This window comes from Festucalex cinctus, chromosome 6 (assembly GCF_051991245.1).
Source record: "Festucalex cinctus isolate MCC-2025b chromosome 6, RoL_Fcin_1.0, whole genome shotgun sequence".
Lineage (NCBI taxonomy): Eukaryota > Metazoa > Chordata > Actinopteri > Syngnathiformes > Syngnathidae > Festucalex > Festucalex cinctus.
This window is the reverse complement of record NC_135416.1, coordinates 10,451,085-10,467,702: the sequence shown is the minus strand read 5'-3', so window position 1 is coordinate 10,467,702 and position 16,618 is coordinate 10,451,085. Positions and strand designations below refer to the sequence as shown.

General features: G+C 37.5%; 3 protein-coding genes across 4 annotated transcripts; 1 reads left to right on the top strand and 2 right to left on the bottom strand.

Annotated features, from left to right (window-relative positions):
* Nucleotides 1–29: 29 nt before the first annotated feature.
* On the bottom strand, nt 30–6,084 carry serhl (serine hydrolase like). Its single transcript, XM_077525580.1, has 12 exons — nt 5,881–6,084; nt 5,380–5,517; nt 4,702–4,815; nt 4,382–4,423; nt 4,276–4,295; nt 4,107–4,181; nt 2,178–2,284; nt 2,012–2,091; nt 1,889–1,923; nt 1,726–1,802; nt 1,533–1,620; nt 30–306 (listed from the first exon to the last, which is right to left on the bottom strand). The coding sequence occupies exons 1-12, from the start codon at nt 5,936–5,938 to the stop codon at nt 166–168; spliced, it is 975 nt and encodes a 324-aa protein (XP_077381706.1). The 5' UTR covers nt 5,939–6,084; the 3' UTR covers nt 30–165.
* A 1,268-nt stretch (nt 6,085–7,352) lies between these two features.
* On the top strand, nt 7,353–8,666 carry mb (myoglobin). Of its 2 annotated transcripts, XM_077524173.1 has the most exons (4): nt 7,353–7,480; nt 7,795–7,901; nt 7,987–8,206; nt 8,430–8,666. In XM_077524173.1, exons 2-4 carry the CDS (start codon nt 7,819–7,821, stop codon nt 8,568–8,570), a joined length of 444 nt encoding a protein of 147 aa, XP_077380299.1. In that variant the 5' UTR covers nt 7,353–7,480; nt 7,795–7,818; the 3' UTR covers nt 8,571–8,666. The 2 variants fall into 2 exon arrangements, with proteins under 2 accessions (XP_077380299.1, XP_077380298.1); XM_077524172.1 differs by lacking the exon at nt 7,353–7,480 and having other exon boundaries at nt 7,545–7,901.
* A 3,832-nt stretch (nt 8,667–12,498) lies between these two features.
* Nucleotides 12,499–15,830, bottom strand: pane1 (proliferation associated nuclear element). The gene is made up of 6 exons (XM_077524728.1): nt 15,646–15,830; nt 14,990–15,066; nt 14,375–14,473; nt 13,753–13,832; nt 13,550–13,641; nt 12,499–12,741 (listed from the first exon to the last, which is right to left on the bottom strand). Exons 1-6 carry the CDS (start codon nt 15,709–15,711, stop codon nt 12,607–12,609), a joined length of 549 nt encoding a protein of 182 aa, XP_077380854.1. The 5' UTR covers nt 15,712–15,830; the 3' UTR covers nt 12,499–12,606.
* Between the last annotated feature and the right edge of the window lie 788 nt (nt 15,831–16,618).

Below are 16,618 nucleotides of genomic sequence, written 5' to 3'. Positions count from 1 at the left end.
GTCTGAAGCCAGAAAAAAAAAGTGCCACATAAAGGCAACAACACATTTAAATTTATTTCAAAGATGAACAATGGTTCATTTCAAGTAACATGGCGACTTGGATATGAGCGGTTAAGAGTGCTGAAATGAGAAGTGTAATGAATGAACGTGTGCGATGTGTTCGTCCTACAGCTTTGTCGTGAGTCCGTCCGCTCTGACCGTCGACGATAAGACTTTGCTGTGGAGGAATTCGCACACTAATGGAGCGACCACCTCGGGGTTGTTCAGATGGACGTGATGGCCGCCGGGTACCGTCACCACCGAGTGCTGAAAGAAAGAAAACATAAAGCTGCAGCTTTTCCCCCCATCGATGGAACGCCGCCCCCTCAAGCATGTTTAGCTGAGCTGCCTCAGTCTCCTCATTAGCAGAACTTGACCACATTCCATTATGTAGGTCACTTGATGAAACATGCAGGATGTTGCTTTAGTATCTCTGCAGCTGACGCCTATTTGTATGCTGTTGTAATGTCGGTTTGAAGGTCATCAGAGTCTTTCATCTTATTTATTCACTCGCGTCTGTCCTTCTTATTGGTCGTCTGTCAGTCTAGCACTTTACAACAAACTGTTGTTTTCTTAAGATGGAACCCAGGGACAGGAGATCAGTCTTATTTTTTACAAGGAATGTTAATGTAGTTTGAGTTATAGTCTTTTGACTAAAATGAATTAGTTTTAGTCATAACTTAGTCGCCTGATTGTATTTTAGTCGATGAAAATAGAGAGCAATTTAAGTCAACTAAATTGACTATTTAGTTGGTTTTCCTTCAGCATACATTTCAGCTTTTATATAGAAAATTTAACACAATGGCGTCTTGATCAAACTTTGTTTCAATGAAACGTGTTTAACTGACAATAATGTGCCATCTAAAAACGGAAGTTTTCACCTACATAAAAAAAAAGTGCATAATTGCCTGAGATTTATCTTAGTTGCACAATGAATGTAAACATGTTTGAACATTAAATAAAGTCCAGTGGACATTTTCTGAGTGGTTCTTTTCTCCCTCCTGCATTTCATTCCTTCTAATTGGATTTTGTACATTTTTATCACTGTTGTTTTCATTTTAGCCATTTATGAAATTGTCAGTCAATTTTAGTTACCGTCATCGTCTCAATGAATGGCTGCTATTTTAGTTTTCGTTTTATTTTCAGCTGAAAACAAAACAAAAACTGCGACGAAAAATTTCTATCAAATAATAACTGCAGCAGGTACAATAAAAACAGCAGAGGCCCCAGGATTGCACCCTGTAGAACGCCACGAGTTCTGTTATACACTGCTCTATCGTTTGTTTTTCTGTTGGCCACTGTTCAGTATGTTAGTCTGATGTTCATTCCATTTCTGCTAACCTGTTGGTTCATCAGTCCTTCTATCTGTTATTCTGTCTGACTGAATGTCCATCAGTCATTTTTAGACAGTCAGTCTGTTCTCTCCATCATTCGGCTGTTCTGTCTATTTGTTGGTCTCTACCAGCACACCTACTCTGCATGCACATACTTACATTTTTGTGTCTATAGCCCTGCAGGAGCTCTGATGTAAATTTCTTCTGATCTGATTCTGCAAACATTTTCTCAAAGCCTTCATCCGCACTAGGGAAAATAATAATAAATGAGCTGTAGAATTCCACTGCTGAAGTGTAGCAATGGAGTACATCCATTATAGTACAGTATGTGGCTGAAAAATTAATAACTCACAGAACCACCAGAACAGAAGCTTGTATCCTGGAGAGCAGCTCCAGACTCTGCTCCAAGCTGATACGAACTATGTTTTTCTTCATACAAAAAAAAAAAAAGAAAAAAGACAACAATGTTAATGCATGTGACATCTTAGAGAGGAAGACGTACAGCAGGAACCTACCAAATTGATACGGAAGTCACGTGAGAAGACAACTCCTACATAAAGATCATAGTGAATTCAATTTACAGAAGAAAAACAATAAGGATTCATCTGAGTGAGAAGAAAAAAAATGTGAAAACAAACCTCCTTCAACTTGAACAAGACCGCGTTCTAAAAGGCTGCGCACAGACGCCTCAGACAGAGTTGGGTTTGCTGCCAACAACCTGAGACAAAAAGAAAGAAAATCAATAGGCAGACGCTAAGCACAGTAGTTTTAAAGACGAAAAAAAAAGCCAAGACTGTGACGTACCTTTCAACTGCTTTCTCATAGGTATAAACTCGTTCACTCTTTTCAGGCTTCTTTTCAAACTCAAGCAGCTCATCCATCCCCTGCCGCATTATTTTGGGCATGTCTTTCTGTAAACAACACCTTATTATTGTCAGTGTTCTGTGGAGAATTAGGGGGGGGGGGGATTTTAGCATTTAAAATGTATTCAACTGATTACATTTTTGCATGCATGTGACACGTCTGAAAACATTGAGAAGTCAGCCAGGAGCATCGTTTAAAAAATATTTTGGGGTAAATTATCATTTATTAATCACTATTTCACGCCATTGCACTGATTGCTTTAATCTGCTACCAGCCATCCTGAAATATTTCTGAACCTAACACACGATGCAGTAATGTGGGTTTGCCAAGGGAAAGACTGGCCCACATTTCTGGTATATAGTAATACCGCTGAGATTGTATTCCCCAACCAACTGCAGTTTTTAAGGACCACACACTTCCTAATCAGATGTATGACAAAAATGCTCTTAATAGCTTTCATTTTTTTATAATGCATTTCTCAATGCATGTATAAAAAGTCCACTATTAAACAACAAAAATTTTGAAGCAAACAACAAAATCACCACATACAGTAATACTTTTTTTCCAGTGTTTTTTTCTCTTGCATAAAAATTAGCATTCAAGGATGGCACAAAACTGCTGAACAGTGAACCTACATTAACTCATTCAATCCCAAAAACATGTAAACACGTTTTTCAATACTTTGTCTTTCACTCCCAAAAACGTATTTACACTTTTTTTTTTAAGTGCAAGAGCATGCAGAAGACTTTGATGCAACATTTGACGTGAAGAGGTGGCTTAAAGCAATGGTAGTTATTACAAAAAATGGCCAGTAGGTGACAGCAGAGTATAAGAGATCAGCCAGGGCCATGTTGCAACAAGCTCTTTTCCCCAGTGTTTTCACCAAGAATTTGAATATTTATGAAACTTAGCTCTATTCTAATGCTAATTGCTGCAAAACGGAAACATACAACATACTTTTTTTCCCGATGAAAGAAGAGACTCTCATCTTTCTTTTGGTATGTTTCACGTTTTTATAGCATTAGAACACAATATTCCGTGGCCGTTGCAAAAGGAGTCCAAATCCAGTAAAACAGCCAGGAACAAACGGGGTTGCTTCAGTAAAAATAGCTGAGAGTGAATGAGTTAAGTGCAAGAACTCATTCTGCGCATTAATTTACAAAACTTAAATTAACTCACTTGAAATTTTAATATTATTGAGGTATTGTACCATATTTGTCCTGCTTTACCATTCCAAATTCACAAAAAAATATTAGACCTACTCATGTTGAAACATGTTTAGAATAACCCCCCTCCATTAAAAAAGTACAATAAAAATGGGGGAATTAATCAAGTGGCCACCCAGAAAATGCCTGCTGGCCGCCAGTTGAACAACCCTGAAACAAGTTATTTAGTGGGACCGTTGACTTCCTAAACAGGAAGTACAGGGATAACAACTCGAAAAGAATGCTCAGTGAGCAAAATGGTTAGCCATTGGCAGTTTATGAGTTTTGGTGGCGTCTCAATAAGTTCGGGGTGTGTATACATTTTAGTGTCATGTGAGATGATCCATTCAAGTCTAACGTCGTGTTAATGAGCTTTTACTGTATGTTCTTACATACAGTAAAGATATTGGTTTAGGCTTAATGTTTAAACAACACTCGAGGTCATGCAAACATTTCAAGAATGATCTCTGGATGTGCTGAACTACAATATTCACTTTGAAGCAACATAGGAAATTAATAGCGCTCTTCCTTGATTAACAATAAGCTCGGAGTAGCTGAGAGTTAGATGGCATTCAACAATTGAGACCACTACAGATGTGACAATGAACTATAATTCCAAATCATCTGGCTTCTTAGGAAAAACAAATCATTCTTTTAAGTTTACCGGATCAGTGGGTAAGAATCCATAAGAATCCAGCATTACACAAGCTTCCACCATCTCAGGGAAGAGAGCGCTGAACTGCATCAAACACAAGGTGGATCGAAGTCAGCACTGATTAGAACGCGTCAAATGGTGGCTAAGAATAATGACACAGGTGAAACAACACACTTACCATTCCAGCAATATTCCCTCCTGGGGAGAAATAAAAAGATGGAGATGTGCACATTTACAAAGAAGCAATATTCAAATGGTTGTGACTAATCCAAGGCCTTGCTCACCCATACTGTGGCCCAGGATGGAGAACCTGCGCCAGCGGAGGGCTGTGGGAGTTAATTTCACAGATCATCAGGCAGCTACTGCATCTCATCACAATACGACACCGCACATTGGTTTTACTTGCTGTCGAACATCAAGGCTTGTGAGCATGGATGGACAATTTGAGCGAAATCAATAAGATTATCATTATTATTTCTTTTCTTCTTCTTCTTTTACTAATAATCAGTCTACATCAAACGATTGCAAGTGTATGCAAATGAGATTAACACAGCAATATGCTCACAAAGCCCACTTGGGGAAAATTAAAAAAACACACACTTACAGTCAACAACTCTGTGAATATCGGCCACATACAAAGGAAAGGAGTAAAAGACGCCAGGGGGACGATGGGAGGACAGACCGTGACCTGCCAGGTCTACCGCCACATATCTGCACTCTGACAGGAAAAGACAGATAAGAGACACAAAAAGTTATGGTTTATTCCCTCTCTCTCTCTCTCTCTCTCTCTCTCTCTCTCTTTTGTAAAGTCTAAGTTTACAAAACTGAACAAAGACATAGTGGTATTTTTGTTATAGTAATTTCGCATTCAAATATTATACAACCCCTGAAAAATCACCCTTCAAAAGCAGGTTTTAAAGTATACTTTTGTTTGAATGTTCTACTTTAGCGTTTGTATTTTATTTCCATGTAGTTTTGTTGTTGTTTTCATCTGTATCTTCCCTGTGTAGTACCGTAATTTTCTTCCAGTGGACCTGGCAGCGCCCTGCACAGCCACAGCCGGACACTGATGTGTTATTAATGGGTGAATGTGAGGCTTTGTATTGTTGATACAGCGCTATATCCAAAGCAGTCCATTTCTTTTGCCATTTCTGCTGTCATTTGTGCTATGGATGAATGTGTACGTGATGAATAATATTTACTTTGATTTTCAATTATTAATATTTATAGTGCAAACAACAGTAAACTTGTATATGTACGTGGATTCCATATTTGTATTTACCTTTAGGAAGAAGAGGAATAAGAGTGTTGAAGGTACCACAGTTGTCAGCCCAGCCGTGCAGGCAAAGTACAGGACGGCCATGATCAGGACCCCAAATTTTCCCTCTGATCTCTCCCCAGGGGACTGGTACAGACAGTTCTGGAAGGAAAAAAACACACACACGATGATTTTGATAATGACCACAAACCTAAACAGATAATGTATGTTCTACATACAGTTACATACATAATGTCCATATATATTGTTATCTCGCTATGACGGACAGTAAGGTTTAAAGGTTACATTACACATGCAATATTTATTCGTCTTAATTTAATTGTCAAATTATACTGTGAAAAGTTGGGCCTGTGTCTACGGCTTATTTGCATACGTAATACACATTAAAAAAAAAAAAAAAAAAACTCGTGGTTGTTTTTAGTTCATTGTTTATGTAATTAGATTGTTTATAATGTAATTGGTACCGTACCGTCATTCAAGGGAACAAAATGTAACAGATTTTACCCGTTTGTTTCATTGGAGTGGTGGACAGGTTTCTGACGTTTTTCAAAACTCGTATCATCGAAGAACACGTGGAATTCTACTTAGCAAGCAATGTAATCTTAAAGTTTGAATTACTTTAGACCGTGTCAATAAGAAAACAGGAGTGAGAAACTCCTCAACTTGGGAAAGCGATTCTGCCGACTGGTACATACTATGATTTTCATATCCGGGTTTGTTAAGCCATGTGATTAAAATAGAAGAAGCGATTGGACAAGGATGGACGCTCTGGGATCTGGTGTGACCAATCACCGTTCAGAGGAGGAGGGTTTTACCTTTCACCGACTCCTGCCACCAATATCAGTTGTAGTGGTTCTCTTTACATAAAGTATCACCTCAAAAAATGAGTTGGCTCTCCAAGTTTCACCATAATGAACGAGAAAACGAGACAATGGTTTAATTCAGAAAATGTATATTTAAAGGGGACGTAACGTCGCAACTCAAGATGCCAAAACTTTCGTTTTTAAATGTGTCAACCCAGCTCAACTTTATTTTTAAGAGTACTGTAAAAAAAAAAAAAACAACCATAGCTGCGTACAGTGTTGTACATAAAGTAAAAAATAAGACAGTTGAAAGTATTATATTAATAATATAAATAGAAAACAGTAAATAAACACAATAAATGAGTTTTTAAAAAACGTACAAAGATGGCTTGCCTAATGTTTAGCGGGAGGTCATTCCAAAGAGAGGTCCTGGCAAAGGAAAAAGCTTGAGCCTCTCTGAGCCCCTGCTTTAGTCCTGGGAACCTCCAGTAGTGAGACTATTTAAAGATTTAAAAACAAAACAATCTTAAAATGAACTCTAAAGTGTACGGCAAGCCAGTGAATAGAGGCCAGTATTGAAGTTACATGCTTCCTCCTTGAAGCTCCATTTAGGAGGCAAGCGGTAATATTTTGGACTAACTGGAGACGTTTGAGTGAGAACTGGCTGACTCCAAAATAAAAGGTAAGGGAAGGCACGGATTGCTGTGTTTTGTGAAAAGAGAGGCTTTACTTTGAGACAGCTGCCCAAAACAAAACAAAACAAAACAAAACAAAACAAAACAAAACAAAACAAAACAAAACAAAACAAAACAAAACAAAACAAAACAAAACAAAACAAAACAAAACAAAACAAAACAAAACAAAACAAAACCAAACAAAACAAAACCAAACAAAAAAACAAAGCTGGATTTATTAACAGCAGCACCAATTTGCCAGTCCAATTTAATTGTCCGATTTAAAACACTAATTCGAGACTGTTGACATTTGATAAGACGCCAGAGGGCCCAAGTCAACAAGGTGGGATGTACAATGACAACTAGGCCTAAACATCATAAGTTGTTTTCTTATCATACACACAATGCAGTTTACTAATGATCCTGTTTATCTACATTCCTAAGTGGCAGTATAAGCGTGATGTGGATGTATTGAAACCTGTGAGACGTGCACGTGGTAGGAGTCTGGTCTGGGATATTTTGGTGATGTGACAAAGGGAGGGGAATATATAAGGTGGTTGAAAAGGTCATACCGACAAGAATTGGATAACGCAGCAGGATCTTTTATAGGTACAGGATCTTTTACAGGTAGGCGTTGCCGCTTTACTGGCTTCATAATTTTAATATTAGAAAATTGAATTTTATTGTCTGTAGTTAAAGAATTACGATTCAAAATTAAACGTGCATGTTTGAAGAACATGGCACACAATGCAGCTGCATTGAGGTCAAAGCTGAGGTAATGTATTCATAATGACTTTCATGCAACGCTCGATGGCTGCTGGCTAATAGTCTTGGTTTTTCTCCTCGTTTTCCTTTGAATTTCTCTCCAATTAGCTTTTTCTTTTCTTTTTTCTTTTTTTTTTTTAATTCTCCAGTGTTCTCTAATCTTTCCCCACACACAGTTTCTTCAAACATATCCTTAAGTCATGGCTGACTTTGACACAATTCTGAAATTCTGGGCTCCAGTAGAGGCGGACTTGAACACATACGGCGGTCTGATTTTAACTCGGTCAGTTGCTATTGGGATAAGATGCAGTCCAAGACATAAAAGTTCATCAATAAAAGCCAGCAACCAGCATACTTTCTCTTTACAGCTTATTCACTGAGTACCCTGAGACCCAGAAGCTGTTCCCCAAGTTTGCAGGGATTTCCAAAGAAGACCTGGCTGGAAATTCGGCCATTTCTGCCCATGGTGTCACGGTGCTTACCAAACTGGGGGAGCTGCTGAAAGCTAAAGGCAATCACGCCAACATCCTCAAACCTCTGTCCAAGACACATGCCACAAAACACAAGATAGCCCTTGTCAATTACAAGGTAAAATTTCATTATACTCCAAGACTGGTGTCACGAAAGATTTATTTCAAATCCAAGCTACAAGTTTCCTTGCTCACTCTGGTTAGCCACAATTTCAAAACAGATCACCTTCATGAAGACAACGAGCTTGGGAAAGAGAATGAAATGGGGCAGGATCACACTAGTCCTGGGACTTTTCTGACACACCTCGTGTGGTTTTATCTTCTGTTTGACTCTTTTACAGCTGATCACGGAAATAATCGTGAAGGTTTTGGAGGAGAAGGTAGGACTGGACAGCGCCGGAAAGCAGGCTCTGAATAACGTGATGGACGTCGTCATTGCCGACATTGACGCCAACTACAAGGAGTTGGGCTTCGCCGGCTGATGTTAGCTTGCAGAAAGAAATATGGCTGCTTGGAAATGTGTCAACATTTACGCCTGCTATTTTCAAACGAAGAGTGTAATTAATAAAATAGCTGAAATATTAGCAAGAGTATCCATTACATGTTTTGGTTTTTGGTGCACGTTTGTAACTGCTCGGTAATCAAAAAATGATTAAATAAAAAAGTAAATAAAGTCTGATTGTATTGATTAACAGGATGCAAACTTTACCCCAGTCAGGGTTTTTTTTTTTAATAGATATTGTGAGAGCAAATAAAATAACTGGCAATTGTGCTATTAGGCTACCAAAATGTTTCTGACAGACCAATTGTTTGACTCTTACAATTGGTGAACGAATGAATCCAACGAACCCATTTGGGCGCGTTCATTTTTTGTTGTTACCTAACCACTCTTGAATGGTGTACAACAAGTAAGCTATAAGGTTGTGATTAGGTAACCAGACATGCTAATGTAAGGTGCAGCTGCAGGTGCAGGTGATGTTGAAGTTTTGCTTTTGTGGCCAACAATAAGCCACATTCAAGGCTTCTATTAGAAACAAGGTGGTAAAACTCAGACATGTTTCGGATCAATTTTAAAGAGCAACATTGGTGACACCATCAGCAGCATTCCACAGGCCCTCTTGCAACAGCACCCCCAACCCCCCACCCCAATGTCTGGCAACGTACGTGAACTTGAATTATGGATAATTGCCATGATGATAAGCTATTAATAGTGAACAGTGCTACAATGCAGGAAGTAGACGTGGCACCTGGCATAACCACCCCACCCGTGGGCCCTCACTACACTTCACTTAAATATTTGATGCCATTCAAATGTCTGTAAAAATAAATCCCTTCATTCTGACCATTTTTGATATATGCTACAGACTCCCACATTTGAAAAATGCCAGCATCACTAATCATTCAGGATGCGCTTCACATTTCCAGAATTGACACTTTCCCCACATTCCACCTTTGTGAAGAAATAGTCCCACTGTATCTTGATGTGTTATATTAGCATGTTAGCATGCTTGGAAACATTCATCTATTAATTATTCCATATTGTGTTGTTCGGAATTGCGATAATTTAAAAAATATTGGCAGCAAACGCAGATACTCATCCAGTCAATCCATCCCATAATTGTATGTAAATATGATCTCATTTAAATTTGGGGTTCGCTTGCCAAAATGGGCAAGAACAGGAAGTCAATACCCCCCAGAAAAACAAAACAAAAACGTTTTTGACAATAATATGTTCAATGCAACCCCACTTATCTAAATATGGTATTCTGGTTAATATTGCATTAGTGGAATATGAGTTAAGCAGCAAAATCCAGCCATTTTTATCCATCTCAGGGGGTAGCCATTTTGCTACCCGCTGTCGACTGAAGATGACATAAATGTTGCTCAGGTCTCAGGTAACAACCAATCACAGCGCAGCTTCAGAAAACCGGTGAGCTCTAATTAGTTGTTGCCTGAGCCCTGAGCAACTGTGATGTCAACATAAGTCGACAGCAAGTGGCAAAATGGCCGCCCCTGAGATGGATAAAAATAGCTGGATTTGCAATATTAATCAGAATGTCATGTTTAGACTAGTGAGGTCACCATATAACATTGTCCAGAAATGTTTAAGGTTAACTTCTACTTTAAAAACAGAGAAACAATCCACCAACTCAAACACAAACTCTTTTAAAGGACGACTCACGCCTGAGCTTCAGAAAACAGGTGAGCCGTTATTGCTCATTACCCTCCAGAGTCCTGCTGTCATTTTCAATTGACAGCAAGTGGCAAAATGGCCGCCCCCTACGATGTATAATAACGGTTGGATTTTGCTGCATCATTCATATTCCATAAAAAATATTAATCCGAATGTCGTGTTTAACCTAGTTTAGCCTACATATATAGAAAGAGAATATTTGTCTTGACTTTGCCTATAAGTTTCCTTCAAGAAAGCTGGAGCAGAATGTAGGTGCCACTAAATAGTGAACACTCGATAGACAAAAACACTTTTATATCAAGTAAAGGACAAGACTAATTTGAGCAAAAGGGCATTTAAATACTTTATGGCGACATTTATAAATGGAGCTTGACCAATACTGCAGTTATTTCATTGAGTCTGTTATTTTTAATGATTTATAGATAGATTCTTCCTACCATTATTAGAATTTATGTTCTCACCCTTTTATTTTCACCTTTCATGGCATTTCAGGTTTAATTAATATTTTATCTTCATGCAGATTCATGACGGACTGCATTTTGGTTATTAAATGCATGGAAGGAATAGGGAAGTTTGCTATAATCAGTTCCAGTTTATGATGTGTTTATCATTTTTTATTTATTTTCATCTGGCAAATTTCCATCATGAAAGTTAAATGAAAGAAACTTCAGAGCAAAGATTCTGAAATTTATAGTAAGATTCCTTACCCACTCATGTGCTTCCACCATCTTGCTCCATGCTAAAAAAAAAAAACCCCACACATGAACATGAATGATGGAAAATTGCTATGATGATAACCTATTAATAGTAAGTGCGCACGTGCATCAGTGCAGGATGAAGACGTGACACAGGGCACAAAGACTGCCATCAACAAGCCCCCTCGGGGTCCTCAACCACTGCACTGCTGTTAAATATTTGACACCATTTAAAGCCTCCTTCACGGGAAGAAATCAGTTTATGTGGAAATGTTTATTTGATTTTTTTTACACGTTCTATTTAACTGCTGGATACAGATGCAGGGCCAGAAATACATACAGACCAAAGATGGTTATTTGAGAATGACACTGCAATATTACGAGCAGTTTTTAATGGTTTGACCTTTAGCTCAATAAAGTAACCAAGTAGAAACATATAACAGCATGATGAGTGCCGTTTACATCCAAAACTGAGCCTTAATAATCGTATTTGATTGTGAAGGTATTGCCAAATCTAAGAACATTAACACTAATAATAATAATAATTAGGTGTATCAATATTATTGTGCTATTTTTTTTAGTTAATTTAAAGTTCCTTTAACGCCACTATTTTTTTTATTTTTTTTTTAAACGCGTGATTAATAACCACCCCCTTTCTTGGAATGGCTGGTGTGGGGGAATTCTAATCGCAATGCAGAAGACCCGTCCACGTCAAAATTTAGCAGTAATAACTTTAATAATACATATATTGGTGAAGACTCGGGTCAAGTTGTATTTTACAATTTAAACAATTACTTCAAAGTTACTTCATGTTAAAGTTCATAGCTCTTAAGAGAAATGCATTGAGCTGTCACTGTCTTACAAATGCAATTATGCCATCTAGTGGCAGAAATGAGCACAACACAAATCAATATCACACTCATTTTTACAGTACGTTTTAAATTTTGACTCAATTTTATGATTCATGAAATTACTGTATCAATCACTAAAAGGTGCAGCCATATTTCTATTAAACATTCATTCCACTCTTATGTTAACAAGAGTATGAACATTAATTTTATTTATTTATTTTTTTTAAAGTGTTTTGTTTTATTTAGAATAGATGTAAAATTTGTGATCAACCGTGAGTTAACTACTGAAGTCATGCAATTACCTGACACTCTTAATAATACATTTTTTTTTAATCTGTATAGGGCTTTTTACAAGACAAAGACATTTTACAAGAATAAACTGATAAAAACTACAGTTAAAAAAAAAGAAGAAAAAAAAGAAGCCGGACCAGTGGTGGGAATTCTTGGACCCTTCACGATTCGATTATGATGCAGCGGCAACAATTTGATTATAAAACTATTATTGATCCATTTTTAATTTATGTGTATTGATGCACTTTTTTTTTTTTTTACAACACACATTTCTATTTTTCTTACTATTAATCAATTGGTGCAATAGATAAAAAAAACAAAAAAAAAAAACAACTTGGATCAGATCAGATTAGATCATTTTTCAGTTTGGCAAAATAAATTAATAAATAGAACTGTTTTTATTTATTGTACAAAACACTTTCTCACAGAAATGTGTCAATTTGGTCCATCATAATGTAGAACAAACACAAAGGTCAATTACAAGTAACTATTCAAACTCTGAGGGCACGGTACACATTGTCAGGTTGGACAGATAGAGTGGCGTCGTCATGGGAACGAGACCGGCCGCCACCTTCAGGATGATCAGCAAACTGTCTGAGGCTTTGGCCACACCACTTTCCGTCTGCAGGGAACAAATATTGATATTGGTGTCACAGAGGAGCACAACATTTTTTTTTTCAAGCTCTCTTCTTTTTGAGAACAATCTCTTTGTTTTTCACTTTTCTTCCATCTTCAGCAAACTTCAATTCAGGGTCTGCACGTTCAAGCCTGTGTGAACTACCGAAGCCACCAAAAGCCGCGTCAAGCATTGCTTAAAATAACTAATAATAATAATAATAATAATAATAATAATAATAAAAAGTACAGTCAAGTCTTTGGAAGACTTTCTGATTATGTTACCATGTCAAGATGTCAATTGTCAAAATTTGCTATTTTCTAAAGTGGTAAATTTGCGAGGAAAAAAAACCAAAAACTAATACATTTGCGAGTTTAGAAAGCGGCAAATATGCGACACTTTAAGTGGCAAATTTGTGAGTTTTTTTTCCCTCGGACTATTAATTTTAAAGGATTTTTTTTTTATTTATCTTATTGTTTTCTTGAAATGTATTGCTCACATGAATTTAATGAAATTCATGTGTTACATTAATGAAAGACCTGACGAAGTGCACTTTAAGACCATTCAGAATCGTAATTTACAATTATTGAATTATTTAACCATTTACGACCTTGGCAAAATTTCATTTTGAATTTGTTTGTGGAGTTTTTAAATCATGCCCTTGATCTTGAAGAAGAATTGATGTTCCATAATTCATATCGACTGAACTGAAGCGGATCGAATCAGGAAAAATCCCTTGTGAAACGAAATCGAATCGACTAAGGAAATTAGAATCGATATCCAGCCCAAGTACGGAGCAAAAACTGTCCCCAACCTGATCCTCAGCAAAGAGCAGCGTGCAGTGTAATGATGCAACCAGCTTTCTGAGGACGTCCAGGCGTTCTGGTGGGACAGTGACGTTTCGTGCTACGAGTCACCCAAAAAAAGACACACAGCAAAAGTTTCATCTCCAATTACGTCTATGGCAAACAGAAAAGTGAAGTACTATAAACAGTGACAAGCACTAATAAGTGTTACCGTTAGTGGCCATGAAGCAGACCTTTCCAAGGAAATATCCAGGGTCCAAATACTTGAGGGAAGCCTGGGCAGACTGCAGACTGTGAGAAAAAAAAAAATACATAAAATAAAATAAACCAGTAATGGTCACATAAGAAGCTCCGTCAAGTCATCTTTATTTATATAGCGCTTTCAAACACAAAGCGCTTTTCAGTTCTAATTATGGAAAATGTTCATATCAATTTAAGACCTAGAGATAGTACCTATTGAACTATATTATATAGTAGTGTTGTTCCGATACCGATACCCAACTTTGAAGTATCGGCCGATACCGATACCATACCGACACTTAAGGTTTTTTTTCCTCAACATGAAAAAGCTGTCCTGCCATTGGTTCAGAGCATTCAAGGGCCAATACAATATCTTCGATCAGATTCATTAAAAGGCCAATGCCGATATTTGTCAAAATATGCCAAATATTGGCACCGAAAATCTGTCTATCCCCAATATTATATTTCATGAGTTTTTTTGTTGTTTTTTTAAACACACCGTCCTGAACAGATAGATATTTGCAGTTGTTAGTCCAAATACTTGATGATTATCGGTAAATGACATCTCGCGCAGGTTATTATTCATACAGTACCTGAGTTCACAGGTGAGGTTGATGATAAAAACCACCAAGTCTATCCTGGGCTGACCTTGCTGTTGCTCAAAGGGTAGAAGCAGATTCTTTGCTAGTCTCCTGTTGTAAAAACATTGGAAAGTATGACTTCAGTTCAGACTGTCAAATACCAATATTACAACGGACAAATCCAGTTGCACATCAATGGAAGAGATTGAAAGTGTGCCTCCATCTCCAAAACTGACCAACTTAAGACTTGACAATTCATTAGGTACTACTAAGGCCACAGCTCAGGAGGTGCATGAGGAGAGAGTGTCTTTAATGTGTCCTTGAACAAGACACTGAGATCTCCTAATTACACACAAAGGGGCTCTTTGCAGTGTGCATTTGCAAGTCGGCATCAGCCAGGATCATATAAAAGTGGCCCCGCTGCTGCTAAGGAGCCATAGAAATACAGTCCATTGGGCAGGAGAGAACTAATGCAGCATAAAACAATTAGTTCCTTTGTGAGGGCGATGATGGTTCATTTTATTGAATCGGAACGGTCACAGCTCAGTAAGCCAGAGACTCCAAAATGGCTATTAAAATACATTTTTCGTGTAATATCAGCAGTTTGGGGGATGAAGCACAACTCACACTTTCACCGTGAATGCCGTCTCCTCCACCAGAGCTTCAGCTAATCTCTGCTGAAACTCTTCTTCTCTCTCCACCAGCTGAATTAGGGGGGAAAAAAATATCAGTGTAAAAAAACTAAGAACTCTAAAGTGTCTAAAGCCTGCGTGTGTGGGGGGTTACTACTGAACAAAATATATATATTTTTTGCTCCTATTTTTCATTAGCTTTACTCAAAGAGCTAACTAAGACATTTTCTATATACACAAAATGTATATTTCTTTTAATTAAAATATTGTTCACAAATCTAAATCTGTTATCTTTTGTCAAAATAATTAATCCACGTCGGCTGTTTTGCATATAAATATGCTGATGAGATAGGATGATTATTGCACAATTAATGTGTTTTGTGTTTTATACAAATTGTGTGCTTAATAATTAAATGGAGAAAATTTGAGAAATCTGTTTTTCCATTTAATCTTAAATTAGGCTGTTAAAAAAAGAAGAAAACTAGATTTTGTTGAATTTTGTTATCTACACCTAAAATGACCTTTTGGGACGTAACGCTTTTTGGGATACTTTGCTGACTGTGAAAGTCTATGAAATGAAATTGCGTGTCATTGACTCGTCGTCGATAAACAATGGTCGTACGCCCATCCCTGCTCTAAAGCAAGACTTACCAATATAGTGGCGGTGTTCAAAGCACGCCGCCCACTAAACGGTTTCAGCAACATGTTGCGCTCCATGTCACAAAGAAAGCAAAAGGTTTGTAGGTGTGCAGTTTGTTGCTGTAGCTATCGTATTCCCGCGGACGTCGCCATTTTACCCCCTGCCCGCTTCTTTTCAAAATCTCCGTGACGTAATTACGTTTCGCTCCCATGCTTAAAATGTCACTGCCACCCAGTGGCCGAAAGGAGCACTACATGCCCAGTAAAATATAGTAACTTTTTTCCAAGTATGCAACTGATGAAAATACCAGTTTTCTAAAAGTTATGATCCTCGTGGTGGTAGCCCCCACATCCCTGGGTGGGGACAGATTAAAGAGACTGCTACAGAGAAAGACCTTTTGGATTCACACTTCTCATCCTGGACTCAAAAAATTGAATTGTCTGCTTTTTTTTTTTTGTGGTAATATTCGTCTGACAGACAGCATATTTGCGGTTAGACAATTTGTTCTCATTACCTTTATTATTCTGAGCAGTTTATGTTCATTAAGCGGAATTTTTTATTTTATTTTTTCCACTTTGTTGTATTGACTGTATTGAGCCCAAGTTATATATGTATGCCAATTTGCTGTTTTTTTTTCATAACAGTAGAAAATTGTGTACATTCTATTCACTATATTGTATATGTATGCCTCAGCCATGTTTGTAGTTGTTTTTTTTTTTTGCCCTTGATAGTCACATTTAACAAGCGCCAACTGGTGCTGATTCTTTTGACTTTACCCTGATGAAGACGCGCTTGTGTTGAAACGCGCCGGCCACAAGTAATAAAGAACTTTTAACATCACTACATAGTGCCTCCGACTAAGAATGCTTTTCACACAAGCCTTTTCAGCAAGTCGACTTTTTTTTTCTGCTTGGCCACGCAACTGATCAAGTGTCACAAAAAGAGTTAAATATCAATTCTTTCAATAAAGGAATTGTTTTCAAT

Coding starts and splice junctions, on each gene's coding strand:
- serhl (XM_077525580.1), bottom strand. CDS start 5,938: ATGATACGAGTTTTGAAAAACGTCAGAAACCTGTCCACCACTCCAATG. Junction 1,803..1,888: donor GTGACTTCCGTATCAATTTG/GTAGGTTCCTGC, acceptor TTTTGTATGAAG/AAAAACATAGTTCGTATCAG. Junction 307..1,532: donor AGGGCTATAGACACAAAAAT/GTAAGTATGTGC, acceptor TCTTTCTTTCAG/CACTCGGTGGTGACGGTACC.
- mb (XM_077524173.1), top strand. CDS start 7,819: ATGGCTGACTTTGACACAATTCTGAAATTCTGGGCTCCAGTAGAGGCG. Junction 7,902..7,986: donor GGCGGTCTGATTTTAACTCG/GTCAGTTGCTAT, acceptor TTCTCTTTACAG/CTTATTCACTGAGTACCCTG. Junction 8,207..8,429: donor TAGCCCTTGTCAATTACAAG/GTAAAATTTCAT, acceptor ACTCTTTTACAG/CTGATCACGGAAATAATCGT.
- pane1 (XM_077524728.1), bottom strand. CDS start 15,711: ATGGAGCGCAACATGTTGCTGAAACCGTTTAGTGGGCGGCGTGCTTTG. Junction 14,474..14,989: donor ACGGCATTCACGGTGAAAGT/GTGAGTTGTGCT, acceptor TTTTTACAACAG/GAGACTAGCAAAGAATCTGC. Junction 12,742..13,549: donor TGCTCTTTGCTGAGGATCAG/GTTGGGGACAGT, acceptor TGTTCCCTGCAG/ACGGAAAGTGGTGTGGCCAA.